Source organism: Panthera uncia (assembly GCF_023721935.1).
Source record: "Panthera uncia isolate 11264 chromosome C1 unlocalized genomic scaffold, Puncia_PCG_1.0 HiC_scaffold_3, whole genome shotgun sequence".
In the NCBI taxonomy this organism is placed as follows: domain Eukaryota; kingdom Metazoa; phylum Chordata; class Mammalia; order Carnivora; family Felidae; genus Panthera; species Panthera uncia.
Window position 1 is genome coordinate 53,918,395 of NW_026057584.1, and position 19,282 is coordinate 53,937,676.

Below are 19,282 nucleotides of genomic sequence, written 5' to 3' on the forward strand. Positions count from 1 at the left end.
GTGTGTGTGTGTGTGTGTGTGTGTGTGTGTGTGTGTGTGTGTGTGTGAGAGAGAGAGAGAGAGAGAGAGAGAGAGAGAGAGAGAGAGAGAAGTATCTTAATTTATTTTCCCTAATAATTGAGCTCTCAGTGAACAGTTGTGGTTTCCTGTGTGGGATATAAAGTGCCCTATAAAGCGTCCATTTTCACCCACTTGTTGGTTAGTGAATGAGCAGACATTCTTTTTGGCCAGTGGAATCAAGTAGACTGAGATGGGGAAAACAGAATAAGAGAATAAAACCTAACAAGGAAGAAACTTACTAAAAAGAATTGCTTTCCTATCTTTTATTATGCATGCAGTTAATTTATAGTAGTAACTGCCAGTGGAGTCATTCCGCATTGATTTCTGGTAGTGTTACTCATTTGCAACCACAGTCCTCCTGTACACTTTTCCATCTCTCTTTTCAGAATTCTTTTATTGTAATTTCATGTATACTTTTTTTTTGTTTGTTTTTAGAGCACTTACGACTATGGAAGACAGTTGCTACAGGCTACAGTTGTGTTGTGCCAATCTCTGCGCTGCACGTCTCGATCATCTGGGGACACGCTTCCTCGACTGAACAGAGTATGGAAACAGTTTACGATAGCGTCTGAAGAGAGAGTACATAGGCTGGAGATAGCTATTGCCTTTCACTCAAATGCCGAAAAGGTTTGCTTTTTTAAAAAATGTAGTCTCAGTAGTATTTATTGCCTGTCTTTAAATATATTACTTTTAATATTATAATTATGTAGTTCGCTTGGTTTTTTTTCTTATTGCAACTCCTATTAATCCTGTGTTTAAAGTTTGTTTAGATGTAATGTATTCTTAGAGAGTTCAGATGAAATCCTCTTAGTAATCCATACCAGTGCTGGCATACTGTACTTGGAGAAATCCAAAACCATCCAGGAGTCCTCTCTCAACAGTGCTTCTCTTCTCTCCAGACCTGACGCCCAGAATGTGCTCTCTATATTTAGGGTGGCACAACTCCCATCTCTTTCATTACGCAAGGAAAGGAAACTTTGCCTCTGCATCTACTACTAATTGTCATAACATTTTTAAAAGAGCACTTAGTAATTTTATAATGTTTACACTAGAGACTACCCAACTCAGAGTAAGGATAAAAATAAAACTTTTTTTCATGTGTTATATTTAAAGATTCATTCTGGAATTTATTATTTAATGAATTCATTAGTCCCAGAAACCAAAAATGAAATGTGTAGTGTTATTTGGGCAGATTTTCAGCAGAGCCCTTTTCGGAACTCTGCACAGAGAAAATTTATAGCACCCAACCAACCCTTACATTTCTACTCTGAGGAGGAGCTTCGTTATGTAGTTAACTTTGTTGTGATCTCGCACATTGAAAGTTTATGTGTGGGGGATGTTCAATATAATGAAATATGAGAAACCTAAATGTAAGTGTGATAGCCTAGTCTATAGAATAGAATTATTATTATTATTATTATTATTATTATTATTATCATCAGGAATTAGATAGTTTCTGTCTTGTTATGCAGTACATCTGTTGGGAAGTGTTCATAGTTAACTCTTCCTGAGTTGGTCACTGAACTCCACAGGTCAGTATTTTGGTTTAAAATAGGCCTAATGATGATAAATGTGAAAGTATACATAAAATGGCTTAATTTGTTTATCTACTGATTGTTTTAATGAAAAGTTTTTATTGAAGTATATTAACATAGAAAAATATACAGATCATAAATGTTCAGTGAATTTGTTGAATTCAGTCTGTTCGATGAATTTTCATGAAGTGAACATGACTGTGTGATCAGCTCAGTATTCAAACAACAGAACATTACTAGTACCCCAGAAGCTCTCCCACCCTCTTTTAGTCACATTGCTCCTTCTGTCCCTCCCTCCTATCTAAGAGGCCCAATTCCTAACACTACTGATAGCTTTTTAAAAAATTAATTAATTAATTAATTAATTAATTGCAATTCAAGTTAGTTAACATACAGTGTAGTATTGGTTTCAGGAGTAGAACCCAGTGATTCATCTCTTACGTATAAAACCCAGTGCTTATCCCAACAAGTGACCTCCTTAATACCCATTGCCCATTTAGCCCTTCCCCCCACCCTCAATTTGGGAAAGAGGGAGTGGAGAGCAGGTAAGACAAGTCTTCCAGGAAAGGCCTCTCTGAGGAGATCACATTTAATCAGAGACCTTGAAATGATATGAAGGGGTAATTCAGGCAAAAGGAAGCTCATCAACCCTTAGTTTGTTCTGTATTTATGAGTCTTTTATGGTTTGCTTTTCTCTCTGTTTTTATCTTATTTTTCCTTCCCTTCCCCTACATTCATCTGTGTGTTTCTTAAGCTCTACATATGATACTGTTTTTAAAATGTATCTGTGAGGCCACTCTGGAATACAGTATGAAGGTTCTTCAAAAAGTTAAAAAATAGAACTACCCCTATGATCCAGCAATTGTACAACTAGCTATTTACCCGGAGAATTTAAAAACACTTATCCAAAGGGATACATACACCCTGATATTTATAGCAGCGTTATCTACAATAGCCAAACTATGGAAGTAGTCCAAGCGTCCATCCATAGATGAATGGATAAAGAAGGTATGGCATATCTACACAATGGAATATTACTCAGCCATAAAAAAGAACGAAATCTTGCCATTTGTAACCACATGGATGGAGTTAGAGAGTTTAATGCTAAGCGAAATAAGAGAAAGACAGATACCATATGATTTCATTCATATGTGGAATTTAGGAAACAAAATAATGAGGAAAGGGGGAAAAAAGGAGAGAGAGGCAAACCAAGAAACAGACTCTTAACTATAGAGAACAAACTGAAGGTTACTGGAAGGGAGGTAGGTAGGGGATTAAACAGATGATGGGGATTAAGGAATGCACTTGTGATGAGCACAGGGTATTATATGGAAGGGTTGAATCACTATATTGTACACCTGAAACTAATATTACACTGTATGTTAACTAACTGGAATTTAAAGAAACACTTTAAAAAATAAACTGTTTCTGCAAGGACATTTTAAGGTCTAGACTTCTCTTAAGAGGTCCTATAAGAATGTAAATTGTTGAGAGTTTTTTGCATAGAAAATTACTGTTCTTTTCCTTCTGCTGTTACCTGGCCTTTTTTTCTTATCATGCCTATAATAAGCTCAATTATAGGTTATTTACTGTTCAAACCTTTGTAAAGCTTTTTGTTATCAGATGGTATTTTCTTCTTGACTGTGTTTTATTTTATACCAATATGCATAAATATAACTCTAAGTAACTTATATAGTATAATGACTGAGAAGATACTTAAATTGAATCTAGAACTTCTTGTAAGGCTCTTTATGAGTAATGCTGAAATGAACAGATTGGATTAAGTAAAATACAATGCAAAAAAAGTTGCAAAAATAAATACTTCTCATTTCCCCCATATTTTATGTTTATTTTTCTTATAATCTAGTGTGCATCTACAGCACATCTCAATTTGGACTAGCTGCTTTTCAAGTGTCACAAGACACATGTGGCTGGTTGCTACTATGTTGATCAGTGTGGGTCAGTACCTTTAGACTTAGCTATTATAAATTACAGCATTTTCTTTCTTCCTTTCTTCCTTCCTCTCTTCCCCTTTCCTCACCTTTCTAAATTTAAATGGTGATAGTTAAGGAAAAAGTAATATTTTATCAAGGACTATAGAACTTCCTATATGTGAATTATAGTTTTAGCAGTTTACATCAGGTAAGTCAGCAGGTCAATTTTTAAAATAACTGTAGTGTCTGTCTAGGTCATCCCATCAGTTCTGTGTTTGTATACTTGAGTATATGTGGTTTTGCATTTATATTTTGTTTCATTTTTGTAAAGTTTTTTTTTTTTTTTTTTTAGTTTATTTTTTTATTTTGAGAAGAGGGCAAGGGAGGGACAGAGAATGGGAGAGAGAATCCCAAGCAGGCCCTGTGCTGTTAGTGCAGAGCCTGACACAGGGCTCAATATCATGAACTGTGAGATCATGACCTGAGCCAAAATTAAGAGTCGGATGCTTAACCAATTGAGCCACCCAGGCTCCTCTCTTTCATTTTTTAAGTCTGTAAGCTGTTTGAGATCAAAATCTATATCTCAGTCCCATCCCAAGCTGCTAAATAAACATTTAGTACAATAAATACTTAATGAATGAAGGAATACTTTGTAAGTGCAGTTTGAACTTACTTTCCAAATAGTAGTTTAGTATTATTTTTTCTTGGAAATCACTGTAGACCTTTTGTATTCTCATTATATATTATTAGTAAGGATTATGTATTTCATTTTGTTAGGATTTTTTGAGCCAGTTTCACCAGTAAACAATCTTGTATAAGGGTGTGTACATGAAGATGCTAAGAACAAAACAAAAATACCTTCAATCTACTGAATTTACATGAGCTTCATTGCCTTTCTATATTTCTTGATTGATGACACCATTTTATTTGTTGCAGATTTTGCAAGACTGTCCAGAAGAGCCCGAAGCTATTAATGATGAGGAGCAGTTTGATGAAATTGAAGCGGTTGGGAAATCCCTTTTGGATAGATTAACTGTTCCTGTAGTTTATCCTGATGGGTATGGTACATGTTCTTATAATCTTGTCTTTTTATTGGTGAGGTCTTTTTTTTTTTTTTTTTAATTTTTTTTTTTTTCAACGTTTTTTATTTATTTTTGGGACAGAGAGAGACAGAGCATGAACGGGGGAGGGGCAGAGAGAGAGGGAGACACAGAATCGGAAACAGGCTCCAGGCTCCGAGCCATCAGCCCAGAGCCTGACGCGGGGCTCGAACTCACGGACCGCGAGATCGTGACCTGGCTGAAGTCGGACGCTTAACCGACTGCGCCACCCAGGCGCCCCTATTGGTGAGGTCTTAAAGTGAAATCATCAAGAGAGGAAAATCTGTTTCTTAAAAAGCCAAGTAAATTAGCTTTGGTTCACATCTTCAGTTCCTACAATAAATTAGTTTGTAATGAAAAGAAATGCAAACTCAACTGTTAGCAAAAGTGGATTTGGTACTTGCTGCTATCAAATGTGCTTCTTGACAGCTTGTTGTAGAAGAAAGATCATTGATGAGGTTGATACTCCTGGGTTCTAGCCTTGGCTGTGATGATAGGGAGTAGGGTGACTTTGGGCTTCATCCAGGAAAGGAAAGGGGAGTGGAGGGGTGTAATGTATAGTGAGCTTATAATTTATCAAACACTAAGTTAAGCACTTCATTTCACTATTTTTGACCAAACGGTGCTAGACCAGTGTGATTATTCCTGATTTACAGATGTAGAAACTGAAGCTCAGAAAGATTAAGTGAGGTGCTCAGGATTTCACAGCTTATAAGTGGAATTGGAATACACTGTCAAGTCTTTGTGGCTCCAAACCCATTCTCTTTCCAATATGCTGTATGGATTCGTAATTTCTTCACTTGTAAAACGATGGGGTCCTGATTCCCACATTCCTTTTACATTTCAAAAGATGATAGTAAAAGTAAGAAGTAATCTCATGCAAATAAATGGGCCAGTAAATGAATCTGAAGGAGCTTCATCCCTGAGGATCTTAGACCTCAGTGAAAATAGTTTAGAAGTAATCCAGAGGATATTTAATTCAAATGACAGAGAAGCCAAGTCACTGGATACATCTATCTTACATTGTAGAATAGCATACTGGATAGGATTGTGGCCTCTGGACTCAGATTTCTTAGGTTTAAATCTCAACTCTACCACTTAGTAGCTGTAACACCTTGGGCAAGCCACTCAACCTTTCTGTGCCTCAATCCTGTCATCTAAAAAGTAAGGATATAAAATAGGGATATATTATTCATACCTCCTCAGGTTACAGGGGCAGGGGAATTATGTGAGCTGAATGTATATAAATTACTTGAATCTGATACATAGTAAGTGCCACTACTGTGTCAGGAGCTTCATGTGATTATTTGGAATTTATTTGGGGAAGATACGATTTTATTCCCTTGAAAGAATATAATTCATTATCTACATTTATATAATCTTTGGTCATAGCCAAACTTGAACCATCAGAAATAACCTAAATACATGTTACATATCTGCAGTGAATGAAAGAATAAAATCTGAAAGTTTGTAAATTCAGCTTATAACAGTATTGAAGGGGCGCCTTCTGGTTGTTCCAGGAAAGCCCCACTCCCGTTTCCACATTTCACAGCCAGGTGTTACAGCATCTCCTCTTCTCAGGTCAGCCTAGGAGCATCTATAACTGGCATTTTTGCTTGGGCTTCTCCTCCTTCCACAAATAGTCATATGGCATTTCCTTATGTTTTTAAGATTGAAGAATAAGTACTGTGTGTTCAGATTTTACAACCACCTTTAATATGTGGATTTACTATTCTGTTCCATTTGTAGGATAACTTTTCGATGCTATACAAAGTTTGTTTGATAAGCTTATTCAGATTTCTCTTTTGTTACATTGTCCTGGAAAAATAAATTAGATGATCTCTCTGAATTCACTGCTTGAAGACTCAGGTTCAAATCCTGGTTTCCCCACTGTGTGATCCTAGTTAAGTCATTTAATTTCTAGGCCTTAGTTTTCTGATCTTAAAAAATGCAGATCGTAACCAGATACTTTCTAAGAACTCTTCTAGCTCCAAAAGATTCTAGTGGCTCCGAATACATTATCTTTTCAAGTAGGATAACATTAAATGATTTTATCTATTAAAGTCCCAAGGGATGCCTTAACATGAAATGGATATTTTATTTGCCAGCTATATTAGCTATACAGTTGGTGTACATAACCCTTATCATTGAAGGACACATACAGGTTTTATATTTGTGTATGCTTATGCACCTTAAGCTGAAAAGTAAATATCTCCAATGTTTGTTTCTTTTATGGTTTCATTGTTGGGTTGCATTGTTCAGTTTATTGAGATTGTCATAAGTAAACATTTAATACAATTAATCTATTTCTTTCAACATATCTTCAGATATTTTATGCCATTTATAAAAATGTTTCTCTGCAGGGCACCTGGGTGGCTCAGTTGGTTAAGCATTCTACTCTTGATTTCGGCTCAAGTCATGATCTCATGGTTCATGAGATCGAGCCCTGCATTGGCCTTTGCATTAAATATGAAGCCTGCTTGGGATTATCTGTCTCCCTCTCTCTCTCCTCCTCCCTCACTCATGCTGTCTCTCTCTCTCAAAATCTTTTTTTTTAAAGAATAAAAAATTAAAAAAAAAAAGTTTGTCCTACCAAATTACTACTCAAAGATAAACAGTATGGTTTGCAAATGAACTAATGCCTTATCACATAGATAATTTTTATGGTAATCTTTGCTTCCTTTTGAATTTGCTATGGTCAGTGGATTTATATTAACCTGATTGGGGTTTTTCTGTTTCTTTTGATTTTTAGAACTGAACAATATTTTGGGAGTCCAAGTGACATGGCTTCCACCGCAGAACACATCAGAGACAGGATGAAACTGGTTAGTCTCAAAAGGCAGCAGCTGAGACATCCTGAAATGATGACCACAGAGAGCTAATAGCTACCAGCTTCCCACAAATCTGCAGTTCATAATCCCGCATGTCGTTGGCATACTACAGCATTAGTTGCAATACATTAAGATACATTTCACAGTCAGAATAAGCCTCATTTCTCTCCATTTTACATTTCTCTCTACATGTTAACACTTTGCAACTACCAAGGCATAATTATTTAACATGCTTTGAGACCATAGACTCCAAGTATCTTAAAAGAAGGAACTGTAAACATTGCACTGAAAACTTGCTTTAAAGCTTTACCTGACCTGTCAATTTGTAGATGAACAACTGATAATAAGCTTTGAATGGTGCTAATAAGAGTTTAGGAATTCTCTCTATAAAAATGGTTGACCTTTCTCCCCAGGTGATGTAGTAAATTTAGATAATAGTTAAATTGTTACTAGTAGACAGTGGTGTACTCAAAAATTTTACTTTGTAATTCTTCAAAAGTGATTATTTTTATTGTGTCAGTATGAAGAAAATCTTCAGATCTTTGATATATTCATTAAAAGACAGTTTCCTATTTGTATTGATAATGTATTAAAAGTTGTTTGTGCTTAATAAAAAGCTTCTTTTAAACATCTTATTTAATTTGGTGGTTATATCCTGTTTCCAGACGTGAGTGCCTTATTTAAAAGGGCATTCTTAGGATTGTGAGGCTGGCATAGTATTTGTTTTTTTCATGTTTGTTGCATGTATTTTAGCCAGGAAATTCATATGTAAGCATGTGTATATAATAAGCATGTTTAATTTTGAGAAATAATAAGTTTAGATCTTAAAGAACTTAAAAATAATGGAATACTATTTCTGATTGTTCTCTTCTTCAATTTGAAAAATGTTATCCAAATTATTTCCTACCTTGAAGATACTTTATCTTTGGGGAGGAGGTATGGGGAAGAAGGCATACATAATTACTTAAGTGTAATCCTTTATATCAGAGGAATCTTACTGGAGCTAAAATAGCATTTGTCAATAAAATTTAATTTCTCATGCTAGAAGCAAAATTCTGAAGTAGTCTAGTAACAAAAATTGTACAACTCTTTTAGAAATAAAATTTATAAAATGTTAGTGCTTTTAAGTTTATATTAAGTTTAAATGGTAAAATATGTATTTAATTTTTGTGTTAATTTTTATTTCAGAAAATGTTTCTGAAAAAGATTAAAAATACTTTTTTAGTCTGTGATCAATACAAAATTATGCAAAGAATTGTATGCTGGTTTCTTTTCATGTCTTCAGTGATGTTCATGTATCTTGCAATGCAAAAAAATCCCTCTGCACCTACCGATTTCTCCAGCCTTCTTCACTGCCAGACTTCTCGGAGAAATCCATATCCATTCTCCCTGCATCCTCACCATTCACTGCTCAGCACCTTGCAGCCTGGTGTAACATAGCACTTCAGTGAAACTCTTCTCAGTGTGCTCTCAGTTACTGAATTGAATAATTTTTTGGCCCTCTGTCTGCGTTCCTTGTCCTCTGTCTCTGCAACATTTACACCATTTAGCAGCCTTTCCTAGACAGTGTCTCCACCCTCGAAGATGTTATCCTCTGCCATAACCGTGAGTACAGTCACACAGCTCTTAACTTAAAGTGTATCTACTCAAATGTGCTCTCAGATTCTGTCTTCAGAATGCTTCTGGAGGTATCTCATCCTTAGGGTTTCTGTTTTATCCCAGTGTTCTCTGTTACGTATCTGGTCCAAAATTCTAGACCCATACTTTCAACTACCCACTTGACATTTCCTAGATGAAGTATCATATTTTTCACCTTTCTTCTCTGTGAGCAGTTTTGGTTAAAGGTGCAGCCTTTTTTTATAGTCAAACATGCCAGAAAATCTGGGAGAAACTTCTGCCCCCTTTTTTCTTATGCTGCCACTGCTTCTGAAAACATCCAGGAAATTCTTTCTATATTTGATAATCCTCTCAAGTCTTTTAGGACTTAACTTCTGAGTATGGACTTTTGTGATTCTTCATTTCAGTCTTCATAATGGTGCTCACCACATGCTACAATTGTTTATTGATGTCTGTGCCTGCTACATTATAATCTCTTGAGGGAAGGACTCTTGTGGGACTCTCCTGTTCCCAGCCTTTTCCTCATATGTAATAGTTGCTTTACTTCTTCTGTATGTGAATGGTCTGTTGTAGGCATTAGTAATAGTCCCCCTTATATGATAGTCTAAAGTGTGTTTTAAATATATTTCTTAAAGTTATGACTGACTTATGAATGAATCTACTCATAAGGAAGTGATTTGGTGTTTCAGATACTTATATATTAGGTAATTTAGATACTTAGTTACACTCAATATCTATTCTACTGAACTTCATAGTGATTAGAGTGCTTTTATTAAGACTTTGCTAGAAAAGAACTACACTGTAAGTAAAGGGGCTCTTAGTTTTATCAACTCAACTACTAATTGTCCAGTGAGTTAGTTGTTAATATGCCTTAAGCTATTTGCCTACAGCAAGAGTAAGGCAGCATCTGGAAATGTTATTTGTAACTTGACTATTTCAGATGAAATGGAATATGCTTTTGACATGATATTGTTCTTCATTTGTAAATTTGCTGCTACTTTCTATATGTATATCTGTACATACACGTACAGTTATGATTGAAAACCCAACAATGCCCTAACGTGATTTTGTTTCGTAGCATCATAGAGTACACATGAAGGAAGTGACTGCAGTCTGTTTGAAATCATGTGTTCTTTGTACATCATAAATTTACGTTGGTCCACAACTGGAGGAAGAACCATCATTTCTACATGCCATCTATTGGTATATACCACAACTTTCCACATCACTTTAGCTCATCTCAGGGAATTCTTGGAGTGTTCATTGGGCTAGTTTTGTTTTGTTTTTTGTTTTGGTTTGGGGGATTTTTTTTCCTCTTGCCTTCTTATTGTGTATTTGCTCCTCTCTTAGCTCAATATATAAGTTTTGACAGCTGTTCTTCACACGTCTGACCCAGCAGATGCAAAGATGGTACCTTGATTTCAGGAAAAAATTGACTTCATTCCCAGTTCCCATTGTTGGCAACACATTGCTGATGGTGATGAGACGGCTCACCCTGCCAGCCAGGATGATGATGGCAGGTCTAGGCTTCATCACTGGGTACAGGATTGGATACTACTCTCACTTTATAGGCATTTAAATTAGCCAGGTTGCTGAGTGTTACCTAGTGTTGTGTGTTTCATTACCCCATCAGTTGAAATATGGAGTGTGCTGTTTAGTTTATTGTTGCTGGCAGAATCTAAGGTGAACATGACAATTACTTTTCTGATAGTGCTGCACAAACCATACTCTCTGATCTAAACCTATTGTAACCAGTGATGTGATTGTGACAGTATATGAACGTATTTCATGGTATAGTCAGAGGAAGAACTCAGAATCCTCTACTACGTTGCACGTTCCCTGCCAGAGAGGTTGGAGATTGCTGTGTACTTTTCCCATAGTAAAACCCTGTGGTTACTAGGAACTGCACATGCTCTGGTTGCTAAGTTCTCCACATCCTAAACTATTGAAAATGATCTGGGGAACTATCATCAGTAAATATCAGTGACAAGAGTTAACGTGATTGAGATAACTTTGGTTAAATCCCCAAAAGAGAAATCCTCTAGAATTAAGAAGATGGGCTGAAACATACCTGCCGAGTTAACCTAATTAGAAAACTTTCCAAGGTTAACTCTCAGTTCTGAAAATAGAAAGCTCCAATTGAAGAAAATGGAAAATACACTCCTGGTATGGAGGGCAGCAGATACCTTGATGAGGCAAAGTTAAGTACTGATTTAACATCTGATATTATGTGCCTTCATTGTGTGCTATAGAAACGTCTGCGTTTAGCCAAGAAGCATAAATAGTGGCAAGAATAGTAAAGATCATAAAAAAGCTAAAGTAAGAGCTGTACTGAATATAATGGAAAGAGTGGAGTTTGAATATCTGATTTCAGAATCTGGCTTTGCCATTTACTGACCTTTGTAAAAATTACTCAACTTTTCTGTGTCTATAAATACAATCATACTAGAAAAATGTGTTGAAAATTATGATGTTATCCAAAGTGGAAGGAATTATTACTATAATTATATTTTCAGAATGGAAAATAGAGCATTCTTTAATCTTGCTCTTTTCTCAGATGACGAGCATGGGGTTGTGGGAGACATGGCACATTGTTTATGCTCACCTCCCTGAGCTCCATTTCCCCTTCATTCAGAATTACATACTGGAAATACTAAGGGTGGAGTTGGTGAGCTCATCAGTAAATAACAGGACTCCTGGATCTGACAGATTAACTCTTTTATGGCAGGATGGTAGACCAGCGAGATGGAAGACAAGTGAGGAGTATCATCTACTTTGAGGTTGACAGGACATGACAGAGTGCCATTAATAAATAAGTAAAAGTAAAAGTCATACTCAGAGTGGATCTCAGAGAGTTAGCATCTGCCTGTAGAAACAACAAAAGCACAAATCTGTTAAAGTATCCTAAAAAAGAGGTAAAAAGCATGACTTGAGACCACCATTAGTTCCGCTGTAGCTAGAGAAGAGCAGTCTTGATAAACTTGGGCAGTGATAATAACAAAGACTGGTCCTGTAATAGAGACTGCTAGAACTAAGGATGCTCTGTGAAATAGCATAAATATAGAGCAGTGTGTTTTAAGACTGAAAAACGTTGACAGAGATGATGCTAAATGACCCGATTGCAATATTTTAGAGCAAACTTGAAAACTTGGCAACACTAGTCCGTGTGCTTCAAGAAAAAGTAGAGCCTGTACTAGAACATGAAGTACTTAGAGATCAAAGGAAAGTCAGAACTGTGACTAAATATTTTGAAAGCAGTGAGTAAATTTTTAAAAGAATCAAGATTATTTTTGTTAACTCTTATGAGGGTGTTTGTGTGTGTGTGTGTGTCTGTCTATACAATTATATAGAAATTCTTAGCAAATAACTAAAGATAGTTACCAGCCACTAGATAATAAGTGCAGTGTTGTTACAGATTTTAAGTTAGGCATGTGGAAAACTACTTCTGACAAAAGGCTATTGGAGTCTGAGGCCAGTCTTAGTGAATCTGAAGGAGTCACCTTAGAAGTATTTACAAGTTACATGCCATCACTTTAGGGCACCCCCCAAATAAGTCCTTCTTTGGGGAGAGAGGATAATCAGATGTCCTTCCACTCAGAGCATAGGGGCCTGTGTGGTATGATCAAACCTCACATAGTGTTTTGGGTCAGCACATCTTTTCTATTATAGTTTGCCCTAGTTCTTTTTTAGTTTAGAAGTCAGGTAAAAGTTTCTGTGCTTGATATTTCTCAAGAATGTTTCTTCTATCTTAGCTCTTACATTAGTCTACATCACCAACAAATTTGCTCAGAATATATGGTCGATAATATGTATTCTATTTTTAAAAGGTGTGAGGGGATCAAAATGTCACTGACAGTTTTGAGCCAGTGTAGATCTGAGCTGATTCCTCACCTCACACTCAGGAATATCTTTTCACAGGCTCTTAAGTTTCTAAATTGACACTGGTCGGAAGAATCTGATGATTATCTTGCTATGAGATCAATAATGAAATTTTCAGTGGCATTGTTTGGTAAGTGTTGCACCCTCAAAGTCTCCAACATTTTATAAAACTTTTCAAACATACAAAATTAAAATTTTACAATGTATTCATCACCCAGGTGATAGTTAGCATTAGCTATGCTTGTGTTATACCTATCCACCCATCAGTTCATCAATCCAAATTATTTTTTATGCATTTTAAGTTGCAGACAGATTTACATTTCCTACTAATAACTTCAGCATACATATCAACTGGAGCTCAATAATATGCTTACCACATTTTTTATGTAGAATTAGCATACAATCAAATGCATAAATCTTAAGTGTGCATCACTGAGTTGTGGAAGATGTATACAGTGCTATCAAAATGTAAAGCGTTCTCAGAAACTTCCCATTTTGCCTTTTCTAGTCAATCCTTGACCCCACACCCTCCCAAAGGCAACTACTGTTCTTTTGTCTACCACAAATCAAAATTTGTGTGTTCTAGATCTTTATGTAAATAGAGCCACACAGCATGTAATCTTTCTAGAAGCCTCTTCACTTACTATATTTTGGAGGTTTATCCATGTTAGGTGTATTAGTAGTTTATTCCTTTTTATTGCTGAGTATTCTTCCATTGTATGACTATATTGCAGTATATCCATTTTCCTATTTAGGAATACCTGGGCTGTTTCCAGCATTAGTAACTATAAACAAAGCTGCTATGATTATTCATAGGTCTTATGTGAATGTAGGCTTTCGTTTCTCTTGGATGAATACCTAGGGTTAGAATTTCTGTGTCATAGGGTAGTTTTAAAAGAAACTGCTATACCTTTTTCAATGTGGTTATAGGGTGGCCTGGATTTTCACTCTATTTTGGATGTGTAGAAAGGTGTAAACTATTTTTATGATCCATGTTTGAAATATTAGAAGTGGGTTTGTGATAGAAATGGCATTGTTAACATGGTTGGCAGTTGGTGTTTTTTGAGAGAAATACCTGTCTGCCCCAAGTAGCTCCCCAATGGGTATATATGCCTGAAATTTTAGCATTAGTTTCACTTCTTGAAAGATTCAAGCACTTCCCAAGTATGGTGATACATTAGCTAGAAGAAACAGCACTGGTTTGTTTATGTTACTAACTTTGCCACCTGTTTTCAATAAGTGAAATAAGACCGATTAAACAAAAGATTATTTCTGTTCAATTGGGGTAGAAGGGGTAGTCAAAAACATATGCTACTAGTCTGTCTTGGGTACAGCAATGTGAGACAGAACCATCTGGATGGGATAGCCCCCCCCCAGTTGGTCAAGAAACCAGAAAACAGGGTGGGAAGAATTCTACCTCACTGTTGTGATAGGGGATAGCTATGTTTTTCGCAGGACATTTTAGCCTTTACAAATCGTATTTTCTGTGTTTTTTGTTTGTTTAGCACCACCCAGCTGTAATTATTTCACACCCTAGTGACTTTGTTATTCACTGTTCTTTTACCCTTCCTCTCTGTTAAATTACATAGAGCAGTCACCTGTATAAACCTGTAAAATTATAATCATATGTATGTTTCTAATGCCTGTGTTCAAAGATATTTATGTATGGTTCATCCAATCTTTCCTACTCAATTTTTAAGGGCTGGGATATTTGGCCTCTACTGTAAACCCCTATAATGTTCCACACATTGTAAATGCAATAAAAATGTTAAAAACTATTATTAATGGCAGTATATTTTGATATGTAGTTCTTTGATACGTTATCACTTTGGACAATAAGTTTGGTTTCTGTTAATAAAGATTGTTCATAAAATCTAGGGAGAATTAAGTCCTACTGGTCTGTGTAACAATCTGATGAATTCTGCATCTTTGAATCTATTTGAATTGTATTCTGTAAATTTTTTCTAACTGTTTTCTAAAATATTTGATTAAAACAAAATGTAACTTCTTTATTCTGAAATAATGTGGAGTCGTAGAAGACAGAGGCTAAATACCCTTTCCCTTGGCGCTTCTCATTCTCTGTCCAACAGTCCCCCTATCCCGTCTTCCCATAGGTTTGGCACAGAAATTCAGGGCTTCCTTTAAATCCTACATTGTCTGAAATTGTTAGGTTCTAACCACAACAGGTAGTGGTTAAATTTCCTTTGATCTTACCAAGAAGTCCATTTTTACAATTTAAAAGGTGAATATGTATTCAAGGCTGGGGAAAGCATTTTAGAACAAAGTTAGCTATATTTAAAATAACAAAATTAATCATATTATGCTATAAATAATAGCAGCTCCAGAATGGCTACCAGGAATTTAGAATTGGCAAAATTTGGAAATAGGCAAACCTTAGACCTTGTCCATTGAAGTTAAGTACACTTGGGTGACAGTTAACATATAAGCAAATATATATATAAAAAGAATGAGCACCTGGATGGCTCAGTTGGTTGAGTGTCCAACTTCATTTTGCCTTAGGTCATGATCCTAGGGCTGGGGGATCAAGGCCCGCATCAGACTCCACGTTGAGTGTGGAGCCTGCTTAAGATTCTTTCACTCCCTCTGCCCCTATCTCTTGCTCATGCTCGCTGTCTCTAAACAAAAAGAATGTGTCTTTATTTTTAATAGATATTTTCATTTTACTACAGTATTCACCACCATCTTTAGATTTCACATTAGACACTTGATGTATTCACAAACCTGATCCACCTTCTGTGTAAAATCTCCAAAATATTCGGATAATCATAACTCTTATGTGAAAGTCAAAATGAGCACAAGAACTACCCAGTTTTTGCCAGGTCTGGAAGGAAGAGAGTTACAGTGATAGAAGTCAAAGTAACAAAAAATAGAAAAACTGGAAAAGTGAATAGTAAGCATAAAAGCTTATTTGTGACCATGATTAAATAAAATGTAATTATTAACAAACCATATTCCCTTTTTAAATAGCCTTGTACTATACCAGACCCTAACTTAGCTACCTTTGGAAGCTTACCTTCCAGTTTAGTTACTTTGATAATTTAATATTAAGGGTCTAGTCTTAAAAATATTTAGTTATAAGAGTTTATAAGAATAAACAATTGGGGGGGGGGGGTCCCTGGGTGTCTCAGTCGGTTAAGCATCTGACTGGTGATTTCAACTCAGGTCATGATCTCAGGTTGTGAGATTAGCCCCATGTCAGGCTCTGTGCTGACAGCATGGAACCTGCTTGGAATTCTCTCTCTCTCCCTCTCTACCCCTCCCCCTCAAAATATTTAAAAAAACAACCCAAATATTTAAATAAATTTATCCCACAAGAATATTCTACCATTGAAAATTTTATGAAAGTTTACTAATTGAAATTGGTAGAAGTCTATTTGAAAGATATTCATGATACATTACTGAGTGAAAAAAGGCAGGTTCCAAAACTATGGGAATATTATCCTTTTTTAAAAATAAAAATAGATGCTTGCAGAACTTCATTAAGTTACATTTGAGATGTGGAATTAAACCGTTGTAGTTTTGTTTATTTTCTAATTTTTCAAAAATGGGTGTTTTAAAAGTACTTCTGAATATAAAATGGCTGCCAAGTATATTCTTATATCCTGAAATATCTGTTGCAACAAGAATTCTCAAGATGAGGCTATAAAAAGTTGACCTTGGGGCACCTGGGTGGCTCAGTCAGTTGAGCCTCTGACTTCAACTCCGGTCATGATCTCATGGTTTGTAAGTTCAAGTCCCGCATCAGGCTCTGTGTGCTGGCAACTCAGAGCCTGGAGCCTGCTTTGGATTCAGTGACTTCCTCTCTCCCTGCCCCTCCCATGCTCACTCTCTGTCTCTCCAAAAATAAACAAACATTAAAAAAATAATAAAACTGACATCTGCAGGAGAGGTTAAGATGGCGGAGGAGTTGAGAGACCCTAGTCTTGCCTCATCCCTTGAACACAGCTAGATAAATAAATATCAAATCACTTTGAACACCCAAGAAATCGATTTGAGGACTGGGAGAGCAAAACTGCATGACTAGAGGCAGAAAAATCCCTCCACATCATGGAAGGTAGGGCCTGCAGAGAGTTGACTTGGGGGAGAGAAGAGCTGCAGTGCTGCAAAGAAGAGGAAGCCCTGATCATGGAGAGAGGAGCGCGAGAGAGAGAAAGCATACACAGGAATTGCACAAGAAAAAGTCTTCCCCAAAACCACTGACCGGGAAAGGGAGAGGGGCTGAATACTGCAAGTTTTTATAAACAGCAGAGTGCAGAGTCTGACGTTTTGGAAGTCCGTGCCATCGCTGGGATTGTGCCTGGTGGGCTTGGTGGTGCTCTGGTGGGGAAGGAGGGTGGAGACCCAGGAGCCGATAGTGTGGGCTGAGGATCTCCTGGGTTACACAGTGAGAACCAGTTCCCCTGCTTGGAGTGCTTTTGGGAGTGGCAGCACAGCCTCTGGGGACAAAGGAACCTGCAGCATGCTGCCCTGTGTCCTAGCATAGGAACAAAGACACCAGCTGAGGGCAGCAAACCTTGGTGCTGGTTTTTAGCTGCACTTCACTGTGAACTCTGAAGCACCGCACAGTCACACAACTGATTTTTGGGACAAGCCAGCACCAGCCATAGTGCAGCAAGAACCCCAGAGGATCAGCATGGTCCACACTGTGCAGACTTCTAAAATTTGGAGTTTTGAAACCCAGCCACCCGCCTGAGGTAAAACACTGGAGTGCTTTACCACCGGACAGGCAGATAGCTCAAATGCAGGCAGGGTGAAGGCAGGGATCTGGAAGAAGCTGAAGACCCAGAGAGGTGATTATTTGCTCTTCTGTGAGGACTTCCTGAAGAGTGGTGGGCACAAGATCCCCACTCCAGGGATAAGAGATCAGAGTGATAACATTTCCCCTCCATCCATCAGCACTGACCAACTTCAGGGAGCAAAACAGCGACACCAGTGAAGGTTGGACACCTTTAACACCAAATGCCGCCCCATGTACCCTGCAGGTGCATCTCCACCAGGGCAAGTCCGCCTGAGACGACCCCTCCCCAGTAAGACCAGACAAACCGCTCACACACACTAAGTCTAATCATAGAGTGCTTCAGATTTTGGCTGTAGGGGTACTAGGATCTAGCTTCCATTTTTTTTTAATTAAAAATGTTATATTTAATTTTTATTTATTTTGGATCTAGCTTATTAAGTGAACCAAACCACACCTAGGATCTAGCTTTTTTTTTTTTTTTTGCGGGGTGGGGACCTCTTAATATAGCCATTAATCTCAGGAGCAGGAATGCAACAGGCTTTTCTAACAATCATACACACATACAAAGTGACCCAGTCAAGGGGCACCTAGGTGACTTGGTCAGTTAAGCATTTGACTTTGGCTTAGGTCATGATCTCATGGTTTGTGATTTTGAGCCTCATGTCAGGCTGTGTGCAGACAGCTCAGAACCTGGAGCCTGCTTCGGAACCTGTGTGTGTGTGTTTCTCTCTCTGCACCCCTCCCCTGCTTGTGTGCTTGCTCTCTCTCAAAAATGAGTAAACATTAAAAAAAATTTTACATGTGACCCAGACAAAATGATAAGACAGAGGAATTCACCCCCAAAAAACAGGAAGAAGTCACATCCAGGGATTTAATCAATACAGATAAAAGTAAGATGTCTGAACCAGAAAATAAGACAGTAATCATAAGGTTACTAGCTGGGCTTGAAAAAAACATTGAAGACACTAGAGAATCCCTTAGTACAGGGGTAAAAGGACTAAAAACCGGTGAGGCCAAAATTTTAAAAAGCTATAATGGAGATGCAAAATTGAATGGATGCAATGGCATTGAGGGTAGATGAATCAGAGGATCGAATCAGTGATATAGAAGATAAAATTATGGAAAATAAGCTGAAAAAAAAAAGAGGGACAGAAACGTATTGGATCATTAATGTAGACTTAAAGAACTGAGTGACGCCACAAAACGTAATAATATTTGTTCATAGGAGTCCCAGAAAAAGAGAAAGAAAAAGGAGCAGAAGGTTTATTTAAATTATAGCTGAAAACTTCCCTAATCTGGGGAAGGAAACCGATATCAGAATCCAAGAAACACAGGGAACTCCCATTAAATTCAACAAAAGCCGGCCATCACCAAGACCTATCATGGTCAAATTAAAAAAATATACAGACAGGAAAGAATCCTGAAAGCATCCAGGGAAAAAAAGTCCTGAACCTACTAGGGAAAACAGATCAGGTTTGCAGCAGATCTGTCCACAGAAACTTGGCAGGCCAGAAGGGAGTATCCTGATATATTTAACATGCTTAATGGGAAAAATACACAGCCAAGA

General features: G+C 37.1%; 1 protein-coding gene across 4 annotated transcripts in view; it reads left to right on the plus strand.

The window, feature by feature from the left end:
* Positions 1 to 14,732, plus strand: part of SESTD1 (SEC14 and spectrin domain containing 1) — a 151,372-nt gene extending 136,640 nt beyond the window's left edge. For 3 of the 4 annotated variants that reach the window (XM_049615426.1, XM_049615427.1, XM_049615428.1), the window contains 3 exons: positions 496 to 687; positions 4,466 to 4,587; positions 7,382 to 14,732. In XM_049615426.1, coding sequence (XP_049471383.1) covers positions 496 to 687; positions 4,466 to 4,587; positions 7,382 to 7,511 — 444 coding nt within the window. In that variant the 3' untranslated portion in view covers positions 7,512 to 14,732. The remainder of the gene's footprint in view (positions 1 to 495; positions 688 to 4,465; positions 4,588 to 7,381) is intronic. The other variant, XR_007454355.1, reaches the window with a different exon arrangement.
* Positions 14,733 to 19,282: the final 4,550 nt, after the last annotated feature.